This window comes from Poeciliopsis prolifica, unplaced genomic scaffold (assembly GCF_027474105.1).
Source record: "Poeciliopsis prolifica strain line A6 unplaced genomic scaffold, Auburn_PproV2 SCAFFOLD043, whole genome shotgun sequence".
In the NCBI taxonomy this organism is placed as follows: Eukaryota; Metazoa; Chordata; class Actinopteri; order Cyprinodontiformes; family Poeciliidae; genus Poeciliopsis; species Poeciliopsis prolifica.
This window is the reverse complement of record NW_026562418.1, coordinates 3,616,414-3,634,691: the sequence shown is the minus strand read 5'-3', so window position 1 is coordinate 3,634,691 and position 18,278 is coordinate 3,616,414. Positions and strand designations below refer to the sequence as shown.

The window sequence follows — 18,278 nt, the reverse complement described above, 5'->3', positions numbered from 1 at the left end:
CTTACCAAGTCTGTCATTTTATATTGAGAATCTGCCCGGTTCTGACTTCAGTCAAAGCAGCTCTGCATACTGAGCTACTGAGTTCTAACTACTTGCTTTTAGTAAGTCCTCATCCTTACCGTCAAACAACGCAGTACATCTAAAACAACGTTTGGATGAACTGTGGAAACACCATTCGGAAGTGTTCGTTCAGTCACTGTCAAAGCACGAGAGAAACAAAAGTTGTTAGTGTCGGCAGCTACGTTGACCACAACTGAAACTGACAACTGAGAAATTCCCTGAAAAGCAATTTTACAGACATTCTTTTCTCCAAATGCCATCATTTCACTTTCTAAGGGTTTTGTTGAAACACAAAAGACTCTAAAATGCTAATTTTAGAGTTTGTAAAAGTGTTTTTCTGGTCTTCTGAGCTGCTGCAGACGTAGCGTTAAACCGGTTGTGAATCTGGGTGGCGTCACGGTTTGGTCCAATAGTTGAATTTCTCATTTTTGGAAATTACATTTTTGGAAAGTCTTTTTTTATTTAGACTTCACATTCAGATCCACCCTACAACGGAGTATCAGTGCAAATCCTTTTTTTTTTTCAAATTAGGAAGTTAAAATCACAATATTAGAAGAATAAAGTTGTAACATCAGGAAAATAAAGGTGTCATTTCACCAGAACTTCAACACAAAAAGCAAAATATGAGGAATGTTGAGCATCTCTTGAAGTTATACTTCACTATAAAGGCTTACTACAATTTACTCTGTTAGATCCAGGCTAAGAATTCATTCATTAATAATATTTTTGAGAATGAAGTCGTAATATTAGAAGAATAATGTAGTAATTTTATAAAAACTCCCAATTACTGTTGGGCATGTTGTGAAGTTATGCTGTGCCGTAAGTTTTACAGATCTGGAAATAATCTTTTAAAACATCAGCATCAAATTATTATCAGTAGCTGGACTTTTATACAATAGAGTGAAACAAGTGAGTCCATTTTGAGGGGGAAAAAAAACCACGCTGTTTGAGCTGCTTACGCCAGATTCCGATAACTACTTTCTTTCTCCTAATTCTAAGAAATGTTTTTCTGGTAAAATTGTAACTTTTTTTCTGCTAATTCTATGAGTATATTCACAAAATTGAACCAAAGCTTCTCGTAACCTGGTCTTTATTACTCCGTCAAACACCTCGTGGAGCTAAAACCTGCCTTTTGATTTGAGCAGCGAGCCAAAAAAAATGTAAAAAGCAGTTAAAATCAGATCGGGTATGGCTTTATTTATTTTACTTTTTTCGAAGCCGTGTCGCCCCAGCTCTTGTAAGAAAGTGGGCTTTGCAGCTGAAGAGGTGGCGGGCCCAGACTGAGGAGGTGGAGGCCTCCGTCAGATGACCGGTCTTGTGATGTCTCCTTAGAGGTGGATGGGTGCTGGATGGAAACAAACTGAGGGGTGGGTGGGAGTCAGCTGACCAGGCTGCTGCTGCTGCAAAGTGGGATCAGTTCTCCTGCTACACAGAAAACTCTTGTTTTTCTTTTTTTTTTTATCCCCTCATGAAGATTTGCTGGAACCACCTTGGAGTGCGACTGCTCCTTTAATCCCCCCACTGTGTTATTCTCCTGGGTTTTACAGGAGCCACATTCCCGGCTCAGACCAGGAAACCATGAGCTTGTGCTTTCTTAGAAAGGAGGGAGGGCAGAGGCAACGGGGTGGTGGTGGTGGGGATGAGGAGGGTGTATTCTGAATCAGCGTTCTCCTCCTGTCACTCCCTCTGGGGTTCCTCCATCAGGTCACATCCCAAAAATAGCAACGGGCGCCGTTTCAAGTGCAAAACCGCCGGCTTCAGGGCTGCAGCCAGCATGCGAGTGTGAGATTTCTATGGGAATACTTGGCCACTTTCCAAAGCATGCTTCTTTTTTTTTTTTTTTCCTCCCTTCCTTCCGCTGTCGGATTTCTCCCTCCACCCCGCCTCCCCCCTCTCTCCTCCTCTGGTGTGACTGGCAGATGAGCTTGCATTTCAGAGCGAGCACATGTTCTCCACGTGACGGGCCGATGTGTAAACACTCACCTTCCCGCTAACACAATCACCGCCGGCTGCCTTCCCTCCTTCCCCGCCTCCCTCCCTGTTTCTGCGTCCCAGCCAGCGAGGCTCAATAACAACACCACATGGCAGCAGAGTCTGTGGCCAGCACCACTTATTTCTGCTGCCTCCTGAGATGACTTGCTTCGAAACCCTCCCCCCCACATCCCCCCAAACCTCCATGTTTCGTACAGACGCGGTTCTCTTTGCCAACGTGGATCATTATCAGGCTTCCAGGAGGAATGTGGAGCTTTTTTTTTTAATGGAAACGAGAGATGCTGCTGATATTTTAGCACGTCAAAACTCAGTTGTCTGTGCTTTTTATTGTGATCCGCTGGGTTTGCTTAAGTTTCTCTCCAGTAAAAGTAGATGTAATGTGTGTGTTGCTTGAGGTTTGAGCAAAAACTGCAACGTCGGGTCAGGTGATCTGGGTTTCCCCCAGAAAACCTGCTGAGCCCGGTGTTAGGGATGTTCCAGCTGTCATCCAGTGACACGCTGTACTTTTTGACTTTAAAAATGTTTAAATTTGAAAATATTACTAGGTAATTATGTTATTGGAACATCCCTAAACACCAGCTATAGTCATTAACATTAAATGCAATAAAAATAATAATAAAAAAAAAAACGTATTTGTTTCATCCTAACTAAAGTGTTCACATTTTTTGGTCCTTGTCACTTTATTTGCTGAAGTTGTCGAGCGGAAAAGACAGGAAGTGGTTGTGGTGTTCTGGTGAATAAAAAAGGCACCTGACCTCAGGTCAGATCATAATCAATGGAACATTGAATATGATCTGACATGTCTGACAACAAAATGTAATGTTTCAATTGTTGACCGTGTGTTTTATGACTATATATTTGTGTTTTTAAGATGTTAAGATTTTTAAGATTGTTAAAATATTATATTTAGATGTAATATTTGAGCAATCTTAAAAGAATAGTTGTACGTAGTTGAAATGTCGTTCTTGCTTTTTTTCTTCATAATTTGGCTGATTCTGTGAACTGTTATTTAGAGCAGCTTACATGGTTTTTCTCTTCGTGACAGATGTTTTCGATTGGTGCGTTAAATGTTCATTCATATAGACGGACGTGAAGTGAGGGTTAAACATTACTGTCTGCGTGCACAAATACAGCTAAGCCTGAGATTAAAGGAAGTTGAAAAGCAGGAAACCGAACAAAAAATTCATGATTTTAACCTATTTAATCTTGAAAGTGCAAATGACAAATTTGAAGCACCTTTTTGATTTATGGAAAACTTACAATGACCAGTGAGAATCTAGGCAAAATTTGTGAATGAGTGAACTTATGTTAATATTGAGATTGCATCAGACTTTTGCTCCTCTGCATTTATGTTTTTTTTCCTCTTTGTGTCATATTTTTTGGCTTATTATCCATTAAGTCTTAAAAGCAGAACTGTGTGACAGAAGTGATTTGCCTCTGCACCCCCTCCTGAACCGCAGCGCTCTCTCGTCCTCCCAGGATCTGTCCGGCTCCATCGATGACCTGCCCACCGGCACCGAGGCCGTCCTGAGTCCGGGCGTCAGCACCTCCGGTGTGTCCAGCAGTCAGGGAGAGCAGAGCAACCCGGCCCAGTCGCCCTTTTCCCCACACACCCCGCCCCACCTGCCAGGCATCCGTGGACCCTCGCCATCCCCCGTGGGCTCCCCGGCCAGCGTGACCCCGTCCCGCAGCGGCCCCTTGTCCCCCGCTGCTGTGCCAGGTAGACGCTGCTGCCGTCTTAGGAGCAAGAAGCTTTGCAGACTGAAATTTTGTTTTGTTTTGTTTGTTGAGCCGGTGTGTCTCTGCTGTTGCCCAGGTAATCAGATGCCGCCACGGCCGCCCAGCGTCCAGTCGGACAGCATGATGCATTCTTCCATGAACCAGTCACCCATGGGCCCAGACAGAGGTGAGCGCCTCTGGAAGGACAAACTGTTAATTGTTCAGCATCAGTTTGTATCTGTGAACACACTGAGCTACAAAAGTCCTTTAGTATTTTCACATTATATAAGCAATGAGGGAGAATTTATTTATTGATGAATTATGACTTTAAACTAAAAATAGGGGACAGTGTGTTAACCTTTAACCTGAGACTGCAAGTTACAAGCAAATGTCTTGGAAAAAATCCTGGTGTTTTTCAACTCTTCACTTTTCTAGAATGATGGAAGAATTTTCAGGCCTATTGTACAAAATGTGAGAAAAGCTGCAACATCAACTTACTGAACATATTTTTCTAAGATAGTTATTTTGCGGTTAGGGCTGAAACGATTAATCATGATTAATCGATTATTGAAGTAAACTGAGGTAGTAATTGATGAATGGAAAACTGAAGTATAAGCTCTGTGAAACGGGCCATTTGCTGGAAGAACAACACATCCAGACAGGAAATTAAGCAAAAATTGTACAAAACATATATACAGTTTGCATTTAAGATAAGAAAACAATCTTTTGTACATAAATATGTTTTATCTATAACTCAGGTGGCAGTTGTAGCTTCGTCTAACTCAACTTCTGTGAAAATAAAAATGTTTTAAGCTTCTTTTGTGATCCAGTAGCAGTTGTCAGAATGATTGAATACTAAAATAATCAATAGTTGCAGCTCTATTTGTGATACACTTCATTCTTGTGATATACAGTACTTCATTACTGCTATTTCATAACAATAATGGATTGATCTGTGATAATTTGAAAGTAAACAAGCTGCAAGCATCGCTGTCCACATTTCTTGATTAAATTCATCGTATTTACACCAAAATACAAAGAATTTCAGCTTTGATGACTAAAATAGTCAAGAGATATTGTCGTGTTACAATTACGTATCCACATATCAAGACAAAAAAAATGATTTTCTAGTGAATAAACTTATGTTATCTGAAAGTAGATATATTGACGTCCAGTCATCTCGACATGGTTTTGTGTCGTTACATCATAAACATCTCGTTATCTCAAGATGAGATAACATAAACATCAAGACATGCCTGAACTCTTGCTGTACATTGAAAACTCCAACTTGCTTTGCTCTGACATCTATCCATAATGCTGTGGCTCAGGTGTTAAAATGAGTTTTCTTCTTGTTTTTGGTGCTTTTAAAGCCTAACCCCAAAGTCCCTGCACAAAAATAATTCAGAACAAATAAACCAAAACAGGTTAAACATCCAAAATTGGCCGAAAATCAACAGAGAATTTGTCAGTTGGTCAAAAGGGGAAATGTGCGGGAGCCTTCAGACCGAAACTATTAATGAGTAATTTCACAGAAGCCATCATGTCCAGCTGTTCATGGGAACGCTTTATAATGTTGTTTATTAGAAACGCTGAAGGCGTTTGGAAATGCGTTGCTCTGTAGAAATATCTTGTTACTGAGCATTAGATACCACCTTCATGATTTACCTCAGAGTCAGATCCAACAGTGACGGTCTGTGGGCGAAGCACAGAGAGCAGAGGCTAGTTTGAGTCTACTCTGTTGGATCTATATAGACTTTGATCTAAATTAGCTGGATTTAATCATCTGGCTTTGAAACGCTCGCCTTGCAGTTTCAGTCCAGCTAAACCTCTGCTTACACGAACAAAATAATTGTGGACTGTTCCTTTAAATGGGACTGTTTGTTGTCCCTTGCCAGGTTAATTGAGGGTAGCAGACACATTATTAGTTTGTGTATAGTCTGAGGGAAGAGATTGGCTAAGCCACACTGTGACCTCCGAACCCTCCTGTGCAAAAATCTTGCACCATGCTTCTTTTCTTTATTCTTTCAATTGATTGGATGTTGAGTGGTCTTAATTGGTGCTTGGCTAAGCTTGTGGTATCTTATTTTGGTCACTGGATGCATTTGCACCAGGGCTGAAATGATTAATCATGATGATTATTGGAATAATCGTCACTTAATTTGGTAATTGATGTCTTATTAACTAAGAGTGTGCAGACTCAAAGAAAGACTAACACAGTCAGAGGACTAATTAAGCCAAAACTAAACAAAAATATATACATTTTGCATTAAAGATGAACAAAAACCTTCTTTTTCTGTACATATGTACTGCCCAGATCTTCTCAAACTTTGTTTGATGTTGGCTTTGATGTTAGAAATATTTATGTAGCGACAGATGCAACTATAGCTACCGTGTTTTGTTGTTACTCTTTAGGCAAAGACATATTGATTTTCTTATTTAAAGAAAGAATTGAATTATTTGTTCATTTGCATTTTCTTATGTACTTCTAATATTGCATAAATTGAGATTAATCGGTTAACTGAAGCGTCAACAGAAGATACCTAATTTCTTTATCCGATTAATCACCAGGATAATCGATTAACCGCTGAGATGATCAATTAATTGCCGTAATAATCAATTGACAGTCAGAATGTCTGATAGAATTATTGCTTGCTAAAATAATTGTTAGCTGCAATCCTAATTTGCTGTCATTCTTGGCTTCAATAAACTGGTTCTGTCCCTCCCTGTTCCTGTGGAGGTTTTGATGCTACACCAAACGCAGACTGGCGTTTTGATGCTGCTTGAAGTTGTTTCATGGACGAGTGGTCCCTCTGAATCTCTTCCAGTGTACATGCGAAACCCTCAGATGCCTCCTTATGGGTCCCCTGGACAGCCTGGCTCTGCCTTATCCCCACGCCAGTCTACAGGAGGCCAGATACATAGTGGAATGGGACCATATCCCCAGAACAATACTATGGGAAACTATGGGCCTCAGGGCGGCCAGTATGGCCCACAAGGTGAGGCTTTGCAGGACTTCTTTTGTGTTTTCATAAAAACTGATTTCCAGTCATCATAGAGCAGCTGCAGTGTTTTTCTGTGACTGGCAACATCCCCCCCCAAAAAAAAAAAAACACTGTGAAACTCCTTCCTACTTGATGTAAATTATGAGATATCGCTTCACTTTGAAGTCTGAAGAAGTTCTGCCATGAGTCACAGCAGCAGGCAGAGGAGGCCGGATAGAAGCCGCTACAGTCAGACGGCCGGTCGGAACAGGCAGCACAGATTTAAATTCAGCCGAATCGGAGACACTATCCCATCACCGAATTTTTTTTATTTATTTTTTTTGTAGAAGATAACTTTTTTTTTTTTTTTTTACAAAAAAAACACTAACTATGAGATCTCTGATTCTTCTAGGCTATCCCAGGCAACCGGGCTACACAGGGATGCCCAACACTAACTACCCCAGCGGCCCCGGAATGGGCAGCTCCATGAACCCCATGCCGGCTCAGGCCAGCGGGGGTCCGTATGGAAGCATGCCACCCGGCAGGATAGGCCCGGGGCAGATGGGTACTCGGCCCTACGGTCCTGGCATGGGCCCCAACATGGGAAGCATGCCTCCTCAGGTGGGGTCCGGCATGTGCCCCCCTCCAGGTATGAACAGGAAGGATGGGGGGCCCGCCATGCACCATGGCCCTGCAAACTCCATACACAACAGGTTTGTGCTTTTTTTTTTACTTTCCTTTTATTTATTTTATATTTTTTCTAAGGTCGGAGTATATCTTTGCAGTCACGCTTGGACAATTAACTCCATTTTTTTTGTTTGTTGTTTGATTGTAATGCACCATAATTCCCCATCCATTCCCTTTACTTTTACTTTTATGTAAATATTAAATAATTAAAAAGTCTTAAGACCATGAAAACCTGATAGGGTAAACTGTCCTTTCCAGGAAAATAAGCCATAAACTCTATGAAAGTAACAATGGAGGAGGGATTTGTTGATAATGCCAGTCTGAAGTGTTCTACATGTAGTTTTAGTAATGAGCAAACTGGTCCTTTCTAAAGAAAAAGCCATTTTTCTTCCTCCAGACCACCAGGTTATCCTAACATGAACCAAGGTATGATAGGATCAGCGCCTCCTTATGGCCCAGGCATGAACAGCATGCACAGTGTGATGAACCAGGGAGCACCAGGACCTTACCCAGTGGGTGGAAACATGGCCAACAACACCCCCGGTGAGTCCAGCATACGCTGATGGTACCACCGCTGCTGTAAGACTTCCTCTCATACGGCTGGGGTTTTTCTCTCCCAAACACTAAGGTATGGCACCTGGTTCTGAGTTTGGTATGGACAAAATTAACCCTGCCCAAAAGATCAACAACAAAGTTGATGGGACTCCAAAACCTGAATCCAAAAAGGTAAAAGTCATCATCTGAAAAGTTTTTGGTTTTTCATTTTTGTTTTTATTTTATCTTCCGTCTTACTGGTTATCTGCGTCGCCCTTTAGAAGTCGAGCTCTTCCACCATCACCAATGAGAAGATCACCCGGCTGTATGAGCTAGGCCCGGAGCCAGAGAGGAAGATGTGGGTGGACCGGTACCTGGCTTTTGCCGAGGAGAAGGCCATGGGGATGAGCAACCTGCCCGCCGTGGGCCGCAAGCCTCTCGACCTCTTCCGCCTCTACGTGTCCGTCAAAGAGATCGGCGGCCTCACCCAGGTCAGCCAGCAGTTTTGCTAGAACGTATCGGTTTGGTCAAACCACCTCTGTAAATCTAAGTTGGTGCGTTTTCATCTTCCCTTCGTTCTTTCTCTCACTCCAGGTAAACAAGAACAAGAAGTGGAGGGAGCTGGCCACCAGTCTGAACGTGGGCACGTCGAGCAGTGCGGCCAGCTCGCTCAAGAAGCAGTACATTCAGTGTCTGTACGCCTTTGAGTGTAAGATCGAGCGCGGCGAGGACCCGCCCCCGGACTTCTTCAACACGGACACAAAGAAGAACCAGCCCAAGATCCAGCCTCCAAGCCCAGGTGAGACCTGCTGTCAGGCTATTCCACACAGGATGAAATTATTCACATTTTTCATGTGACATCGACAAACTTTCATTCCTTTTCTTTTGTGGAACCAACTGCATGCTTTTAATAATTCAACAATCACACGGTACACAACAAACAATCAAGTCATTAACAAATAAAAAAACATACATTCAATACTCTTGTTACCGTTAGCCTAAAATAGCCCCAGGCATTACTAACAACTCTACAAGAATTAGCATTTCATCAGATTTCAGAAACGCCATGAAAATAATTAAGTGGGTCAATGGCAGTTTAGCCTAAGAAATCTTAGGACATTAACCTAACATAACTACAACCAGTAGTTATGTGGTTATTGTTTGGATCCTTTTCACAAATAACCAAACTCCACTGTGGTGTTCCAATCTACGAACGGAGATATGATGAAATAGAAAAAATAGGACCTGAAAGCCGATCCTAGCATAAAATGAACAACCTTAAACAAAAGAACAAACCATCTGAATGTTGAGCGACTCACCACTGAATTAGGTAACTCAAGTTTTCATTGAGTTTTGGGATGTAAAGAAGGAAGGGTTCACTCCTGCACTACATCTAGTTCTGTTGTAACAGTGCAGCTGGTGAAATGAACAGGTTACAGTCTTGGTGAAGTTAGCTAAATGTCCACAGTTGTGTTCTCTTGTTTAGTTTTTCTCGTCCCTCACACTTTGAAGTTCCCTGCTCCAGCACAGAGAATGCTTGTGGTTCATACGCAACAACCAGTAGCTTCTTTGTAGTGCTTTTTCTCCTGAATGAGGTCTGGACTGACATTAGAGTTCTTCTGTGTTATCTGACTGTAAATGCCTCCATACTGTGTCTGTGTTGGGTCGAAGTCGGGTCAGAAAGGGCAGCGCTCAGTTCTGGGGCGTGGCGTGTCGCCCCGGAGCTGTTTGTTTTGGATGGATATGCGTCGTAACTGCCAGGAGCAACACCACCAGGAGTGACCGCGTGCTGCCGTTGCCTCGGTTTGGCGGGAACCCAGGCCCGTCGGAACTTCTGCTCCGAATCAGCAAAAAAGGCAACGGGGGTGGGGGGGAAGGAGGGATGATCAGCTGGCACCATGAGAGAGATGTGGGCACAGTGGTTGGGGATGCAGGGGCACCACGTGGGGGCCGTTAGGTGATCTGGTGATAGCCTGTGATTGCTCTGTGATTGGCCCAGAGCCACTGCAGCAGAGTAACACTCCCTGGAGATCAGGACGGTGATGAATGAGGTCTCAGCGCTTTGTGTGTTTTGTGTGTTTATATGTGGAAAAGTCACACAGTTCAGTGTCTTTCTTTCTGTTTCTGCCATGCTACATTTTTTATATCCTTTCCAGAACCCCCCTCCCCCTACATCTTTAGTGGAGGGAAATCCCTGCCCAGGGGGAGGGGGGAGGGGTGGAGAGGCAGTGTGAGAACTGAAGAGGCTGATGTGAGAAAATGTGAATAAATGCGACCTGCCAGTGACCCCGGCTGTGTGTGTGTGTGGGTGTGTGTGTGTGTGCGTGTGTGTGTGTGTGTGTGCCAGCCAATTTAATGAATGGGAACCTGTGACTCATCAGACTGCCGTGTTAATAGTGAGAAGTCCTGGGCTCAAGTTAAGGATGAGCGACGCCATGTCACACACACTCACAACACAAACAAGCCATCACTCACTCACGCATCCATGCATGCACACACACACACACTCTGTGTCAGATGGCAGACTGCCGTCTTCTACACTCAGGATCAGTAACGGGTCAGAGTCAGGAGGCAGAACAGTGAATTGCAGCATCGCTAGTTAATTAATCACATTTTAATCGAAAACTATACATGGACACAATAAGCAACATTTTTAATTCAAAAACTCTTTTTGCTGCCAAATTATGGATTATAGACATGTTAGCTCAGCATCAAATATATTTCTTGTTTTTAATCTGTTATGGAGATTCCTTAACCATCAGATTGGAACAAAGTGTTATTCTATCACTCAGCTTTCCAGTGTTCCAGAAACTCCTGATCATTCAGGGAACTTCTTTAGAAGTGTGGACTTTGGACGCCAACATTAGCGTTGGGGACGTCTGTGCTGCTGCTGCTACATGTTTAACGTTGAGATGCTATTTTGGACTTGAATAACTTCACTCATAGGCTAACTCACGTTTGCACAACTTGAACACAGAAGTCTTTTCCAGCGTCCCAACAGATTGTTTTTTTGGAGCAAAAATAAAATCCCAGTTGGCTTTTATTTGCTGTCGATCGCTGTTGTTAGAGGATGTTGCTTGTTCATCAGATTTAAGGGCATACCAGACACGCGTCAGTGTTGCAGTTCTTGAGGCAGGTCCTGGTCTCAAGGCCATTTTTGGATGGTCTTGGTCTTGTCTGGTTTTGGGTCTCGGGCGCTGAGGACTTGGGATTTTATTTTAAGACCGCAACTGTGGATTATTTAATTAGCAAATAAATAAAAGACAGTAACGAAAGAGCACGCAGAGCATGCGCATTCCTCATTGATTGTTTTCATTCAAAGTGGTAGTTGTAGTGTCTGCCATGATGGTAGACATTACAGAATTGTGCTGCCTGTCTTCATGCAGTGGGAGGGAGGGTAAGAACAGTCATGGTGAGCGCCTTGTGCTTGGTTTCTTCTTGCTTGTTGCTCTTTGGTCAGTGTTCATAGTTGAGCGTTGTTTACAGTCAGGGCATTGCCTCAGTTGCTATATTTAATGGTGCAGACAGTGTGATTTCTGACATGAATGATGTGGGCAAATGCCCAGGGCGTTATCTTTTTAGATAATTTAATATTGGTTTAATTTATTTCAGCTCTAAGTATTTAATATCTAGGTGTTTTTTGGGGGGAATGTGAATCTTTTAGATCAATTTGTTTAGTAATTTTGATCATATTTCACATTTTATTGTGTGATGTTGCACGGGGCACGGGTCTTGGTCTAGACTCGGTCCCTAAAAGTCTTGGTCTTATCTCGATCTCGATACACTCCGGTCTTGGTCTTGTCTTGGTCTCGGGTTAGGTGGTCTTGACTACAACACTGACGCGCGTAGTAAAGGTTCTGGGGCTGGATTTTTTTATGCATTAGAATCTATGCAGTTGATTCCCACTGCTGCAATAAAATTCACAGATTTTTCCAGAAAGTCTTTATTGCTGCGAAAGTGCTGATTGTTGTTGTATTGTTGTTCTTTCAGCTGGTTCAGGGTCCCTTCAAGGGCCCCAAACTCCCCAATCTACCACCAGTTCAATGGCAGAAGGAGGAGACCTGAAGCCTCCCACCCCAGCCTCCACCCCGCACTCACAGATGCCTCCGATGCCTGGTGTCAGGTATGATGTCAAAGATCATATTTGGGAAACCTGATATCTTTGGGAAAGCTAATTTTGTCTGGAAGCCCCCATAACATTAAATCTACCCCCTTGTGGTGAAATTGCAGCATTACATCAACAACTACAATGCAGTAATCAGAGAATTTAGGTGGACGCTCGCCTATTTGCGGTTCACCAGTCGCAGATTTTTCTTTTCTAAAACGTATCTAAAATATGCAATGATACTTGACCCACAATTGACTGGTACTTATGAAGCAGCCAGTCCAGGAGTGTTATTCATTGGCTGTGGCAATAAGATTTAGCAATTTCAATGAACATTATGACAATTTTTGTCATATTGCAGGAGCAGTGTGAATCTACAGGATCCGTTTGCTGATGGTGGAGACCCAGCGTTTTCCAGAAGGAACACCATGACTCCCAACTCTCAGGGCTACCAGCCGGGCATGGGCGGTCCAGAGATGATGAGTCGCATGGCTCCCTACGAGTCGAACAAAGACCCATTCGGGGGCATGAGGAAAGGTAGGAACAATAATAACTAGGGATGATCCAATTCACATTTTTAACCTCCAATGCAAATGGATATCTGGGATTTAATACCAACTGATACAAATCCAGTACAGAAAAGCATTTAAACAGACCTAATTGAACTAACCTACACTTTTATTTGCTAATTCTTCACCAGTGCACCACACTTAAATTCACCAATAGCTTCATAAATTTGGTCAAACGTAAAAATAAACTCCAACAAATCTCCAAGTGGGCGAACTGACAGGCACTCATTCCCAGACCGCAGGTGTTGGGGATGTAAAGTAACAAAATGTTAATTTTCCCTGTGTATCTAAGCTGGAGAACAGTTCATGCCCCCTAACCCTAACAGCGGAATGGGCGAACAGTACAACAGAGGACCACCAGGTCCCATGGGTAACATGCCAATGGGTCAAAGGCAGCAGTATCCTTATGGATATGACCGAAGGTAAGAACACTAGAAGCTGTTTATCTTCAGTCATTTTCTGTATCTTTATGAAAGCTGATGACGGGTGCTACTTCGTTTTTACAGGCAGGAACCAGGCATGGGCCCTGAAGGCAACATGGGGCCCGCAGCGCCTCAGCCCAGTATGATGCCTTCTGGTTCTGATGCTGGGATGTACTCACCCAGCCGTCCCCCACCTCAGCAACGGTCAGTACTGTTGAGCGCAAATTGGCCTGTCTTACAGCCAATAGAAAACATAGATTTTTCCTTTAAGGCATTTGTGATCATGACTGCAATATCAATCTCTTTAACATCCCAGGTTATGGATTTACTGTGGACATGAAACGCAATTTTATAAAATTTTATTCTTGTTTTCAGGCATGATTCCTACACAAATCAATACCCTGGCCAAGGGGCTCCCCCTGGTGGCCCTTACCCAAATCAACAGCCAGGAATGTATCCACAGCAGCAACCTGTAAGGACATTTTGTTTAGCAGTTCCAGCTTTTTTACTGTTTTGTCAAATCAATAGTCAATCATGTGTTACTACTGGGTGTTCTCTTTATGTTTGTGTTGTTCAAATAGAACACTATGGTATATACAGATGTGAGAGCAGAAATAAATGGTGCTCATTGTTTTCTTCTGACAGAACTACAAGCGGCCTGTAGATGCAGGGTACGGCCCTCCAGCCAAGCGCCATGAGGGGGAAATGTACAACGTTCCCTACAGTGGTCAGCAGCAGCCTGGACCCCAGTCCTCTGGGCATCAGGGCCAGCAAGACATGTATAACCAGTACAACACATATCCAGGAGGAGAGCGGAGACCACCAGGCCCACAGGGCCAGTTCCCCTTCCCTTTTGGGAGAGATAGAGGACCTTCAGCTGCAGGGCCAAACTCCCAGTCTCACATGCCTCCTCAGATGATGACAAGCTCAATGCCTTCTGGTCCTGACGGCCCCCAGGGCCCAGTATGGCAGGGCCGCAATGAGATGGGCTATCCCAATTACCCCAACCGACAGGGACCTCCTGTACCAGGCCAGGGCCCCGGGTACCACGGTATGAACCGTTCAGGAGAGGAGATGATGCCATCAGACCAACGCATTAACCATGAGGGGCAGTGGCCCAGCCACGTAAACCAGAGGCAGCCTCCATTTGGACCTGCTAGTTCTGGACCACCTATGACCAGACCTTTACCTTCGACTTACCAGACTTCTCAGAACCACATTCCTCAGGTGTCAAGCCCAGCTCCCATGCCCCGATCCTTGGAAACCAGGACATCCCCCAGCAAGTCCCCCTACATGCACCCTGGCATTAAGGTGCAGAAAGCCGGCCCTCCAGTTCCCGCTTCGCATATCGGCCAGGCCCCTGTGCAGCAACCCATGATTCGACGAGATGTGGCCTTCCCTCCCGGCTCTGTGGAAGCTACCCAGCCCCACCTTAAACCCAGAAGGCGGCTCACCATGAAAGACATTGGTAAATAACTTCTTATGTCTTAGGCTCCATAAATTAAAATCACATATCGGCATGTAAGGTTTAGGTCATTTTGACTCATGAGCGATTTGTTTTTATTTTTTCTCTTTAAAGGCACTCCTGAGGCTTGGAGAGTTATGATGTCCCTAAAGTCAGGGTTATTGGCTGAAAGCACCTGGGCCTTGGACACCATTAACATTTTACTGTATGATGATGGCAGCATTACTACTTTTAATCTTTGCCAGGTAAATAAAGTACCTCTCCTCTGGCAGGAGCCACCGCCTATCAGCTACACACGTTAACTAAGTGGTCTTGTGTCTTGGAGCGGTCATATTAATTTAAGTTTTTTCTTTGGTTTTGCAGCTTCCTGGGTTCCTGGAGCTGATAGTGGAGTACTTCAGACGCTGCCTCATTGAGATCTTTGGCATCCTAAAGGAGTACGAAGTGGGAGACCCTGGTCAGCGCACCCTGATAGATCCCAACGCAGCTGAGGACTCCGATGATGAAATTCCCATACCTGAGTGTGAAGACATGGACACCGATGAGGAAGAGGATGAAGATGAGGTGAACGAAGAGAAAAAGACCAATCATGATGCCTCGTCACAGATGAAGGTTAAAGAAGAGGAAGAAGAAAGCTCAATGAAAGACAAGTCCTCAGAAGACGAGGAGGAAGAGAAAAAGGAGTCTTCTACCAAGGAAGCTAGTAGCTCTACCTCAGGGTCTTCTCAGGACCCCAACGTCCACTTGGAAAAGCCAAAGCAGGCTAGCAAGTTTGATAAACTCCCTATCAAGGTAGTGCGCAAGAAGAACCCCTTCCGCTTAAACCACTTATCCAAGCTTGGGCAGCGACAGAGTTTTGACAGTGGCCTGATACACTGGAGTATTGGCGGTGGCGACACTACTGAACACATCCAGACCCACTTCGAAAGTCAGATGGATCTCCTTAAGCAGCGGAAACGCATGCTACCCGCCACTGAAGGCCGCAAGAAGGTCAAGCTGCTTGGGACGACGGAAAATCCACAGAAATCTAAGTTCTGTTTGGAAGAGAAGGTTCAGCAGCAGCAGGCCCAGTGTTCTGATCCCAACAAGGCCTCAACAGAGAAGAGTCCTTCCTCTCTTCCCCTCTGTGCACCAGTCACTGCCACCATTGATGACGTACTATCGGCCCGACCGGGGTCGGTCACGATGGAAGTGGTCCGTGGAGGTGCAGAGGAGCAGAAAGAGAATGGCAAATATCTATTTAGCATCAACCCTGATCCTCAGAGTCGACGCAACGTCAAAATCCTGGAAGACGAGCCCCACAGCAAGGATGAAACTCCTCTCAGCACTCTGTCAGACTGGCAGGACTCATTGGCCCGCCGCTGCATCTGTGTTTCCAACATCATTAGGAGCCTCTCCTTTGTCCCCGGCAACGACCTGGAAATGTCTAAACACCCAGGCCTCCTCCTGCTTTTGGGCCATCTGGTGCTGCTCCACCACAGACACCCTGAGCGCAAACAGGCGCCAGTCACCTATGAGAAGGAGGAAGAAGAAGACGAGGGAGTGAGCTGCGACCGAGACGAGTGGTGGTGGGACTGCCTCGAGGTGTTGAGGGAGAACTGCTTGGTCACTCTGGCCAACATCTCAGGCCAGCTGGACCTTTCTATCTACCCAGAGAGTATATGCTTACCACTGCTGGACGGTCTGCTCCATTGGGCGGTGTGCCCCTCGGCAGAGGCCTTGGATCCCTTCCCCACACTTGGCCCACACAGCTCACTTTCTCCCCAGAGACTGGTCCTAGAGACCCTCAGCAAGCTCAGCATCCAAGACAACAACGTTGACCTCATTTTGGCCACGCCACCATTCAGCCGCTTGGAGAAGCTCTACGGCTCGCTCGTACGCCTTGTCGGTGAACGCAAGGTGGCCGTCTGCCGGGAAATGGCGGTCGTTTTGCTAGCTAACTTAGCTCAGGGCGACAGCTTAGCAGCGCGGGCCATCGCTGTCCAGAAAGGCAGCGTGGGCAACCTGCTGGGTTTCCTGGAGGACAGTCTAGCCGCCACACAGTACCAACAGAGCCAAAGCTCCTTGCTTCAAATGCAGGGCGGTCCCCATTTTGAGCCTACGAGCGTGGACATGATGCGACGAGCAGCCCGGGCGCTGCATGCCTTGGCCAAAGTGGAGGAGAACCACTCAGAGTTCACTTTGTACGAGTCGCGCCTACTAGACATCTCCGTGTCTCCACTTATGAACCCTCTGGTGTCCCAAGTCATCTGTGACGTACTCTTTCTGATTGGCCAGTCATGACAGCCGCCAGGGGCTTTCAGCTCTGCCTCTTTCTGTTCCCCACCCCTCTACCCCCAGACCTCCTTTTTTTTGTGTGTGCGTATGTATGTGTCGTATGCGCGTGAGTGAAATGAGTAAAAACTGACTGTCCTTTGTTTTTAATTTATGCAAGAATCACCTCGGACTCTGCTGTCTTTTTAGCCCTGCTTCTCACTAAAAGGAAGGAATATCATGAAGTAGTTGTGGATTTTAACCGTCTCACATGGAGCGATGCCGGCAGGAAAGAGCAGATCGGGACCCAGGCATAGGACAGAGTGCACTGCCCTGCGGACTGGACTTGTTTTTTAATGAAAAAGAAAAACTCCATTCAGAAAAAAAAATAAAATAAAAAAAAAAGCAGAAGAAAAAAACTGTAACCAAAGTTGCTGTCTCGTTTACAGTGAGTTTGGGGGATACTTGTGCTTGCGTTCTCCCTCGGAGGGGTCTGCAGGGCGCAAAGGAAACAATATTATGGTTCATGTTTGGAGGCTACGTAGACTCATGGACTGTGGTGTGGTATAATTGCTGTAATTTTGGATGCTATATACTCAGCCTCACAGGAACCACATTATTGGCTGTGAACAGACGTCTGTCATGGGAGGCCTGTGCAGTAGATTGTAGGACTTTTTTCTGTACTGTACACCTTAAAAACTGTAAACATACTGTAATAATACTGTTTCACACTGAGATATGCTGGCTTGGCAGCAAACTGTAGTTTTTAAAAACAGTTTTAGTTCATGTCGAGAGAAAAAGGCTTTCCCCCCAAAGTATGGTGAACCTACAACACCCCGACCTCTTCTCTTTGTCCCTTGATTGTATGACCTGACCCTCTTATATTAAAAAGTCACCTATAGGACTGGTCCTCAACGCTAGACGCAGTCCAGGCTGCAGTGTAAATATCACCTTGTACATTACACTTCTCTCTTTCTCAGCTTCTGTTGCTCTTCATCGTTTTTAATCCTTTATGGAGTTCCCCCGCGCCCCACCATCCCTCTTCTCTCATCAAGTATGCCATGTGATTTACTTGATGGCCTGCCCCCCGCGCGCCGTTATTTCGGCGCCCCGATCCCCGCTCCATTCAGCGCTCCAGGGAGGGTGTTCAGCTGCTGTCCGATGCCACATCTAAACAAACGTCAAGTTTCAGTTTGTCTCCGGGGCGAGTGTAGAGCTTATTAACAAGAAATGTCTGCAGTGTCATTAGAGCTCCCTCATAAAGACAAGCTAAACCTTGATGAAGAAACCAGTTTTCTTTTCGTTTATTTTTATTTTTATTTTCCAGTGATGCGGATTCTGCATATTTGTATCTCAGATGATGTAGCTAAAGACTTGATGTAAATTCCTTTTTTCCCCTTTTTTGGCTTAATGAATATCATTTATTCAGTATGAAATCTTTATACTATATGTTCCACGTGTTAAGAATAAATGTACATTAAATCTTCATAA

The 18,278-nt window shown here is 44.7% G+C and overlaps 1 protein-coding gene across 1 annotated transcript in view; it reads left to right on the top strand.

The window, feature by feature from the left end:
* The window catches only part of arid1ab (AT rich interactive domain 1Ab (SWI-like)), a 65,892-nt gene extending 47,614 nt beyond the window's left edge, over positions 1–18,278 (top strand). The window contains 16 exon segments of the mRNA XM_055055939.1: positions 3,532–3,772; positions 3,869–3,958; positions 6,597–6,767; positions 7,165–7,465; positions 7,837–7,982; positions 8,068–8,165; positions 8,255–8,464; positions 8,568–8,772; positions 11,964–12,096; positions 12,440–12,615; positions 12,940–13,069; positions 13,154–13,273; positions 13,445–13,541; positions 13,715–14,537; positions 14,649–14,779; positions 14,898–18,278. Coding sequence (XP_054911914.1) covers positions 3,532–3,772; positions 3,869–3,958; positions 6,597–6,767; positions 7,165–7,465; positions 7,837–7,982; positions 8,068–8,165; positions 8,255–8,464; positions 8,568–8,772; positions 11,964–12,096; positions 12,440–12,615; positions 12,940–13,069; positions 13,154–13,273; positions 13,445–13,541; positions 13,715–14,537; positions 14,649–14,779; positions 14,898–16,817 — 4,992 coding nt within the window. The 3' untranslated portion in view covers positions 16,818–18,278.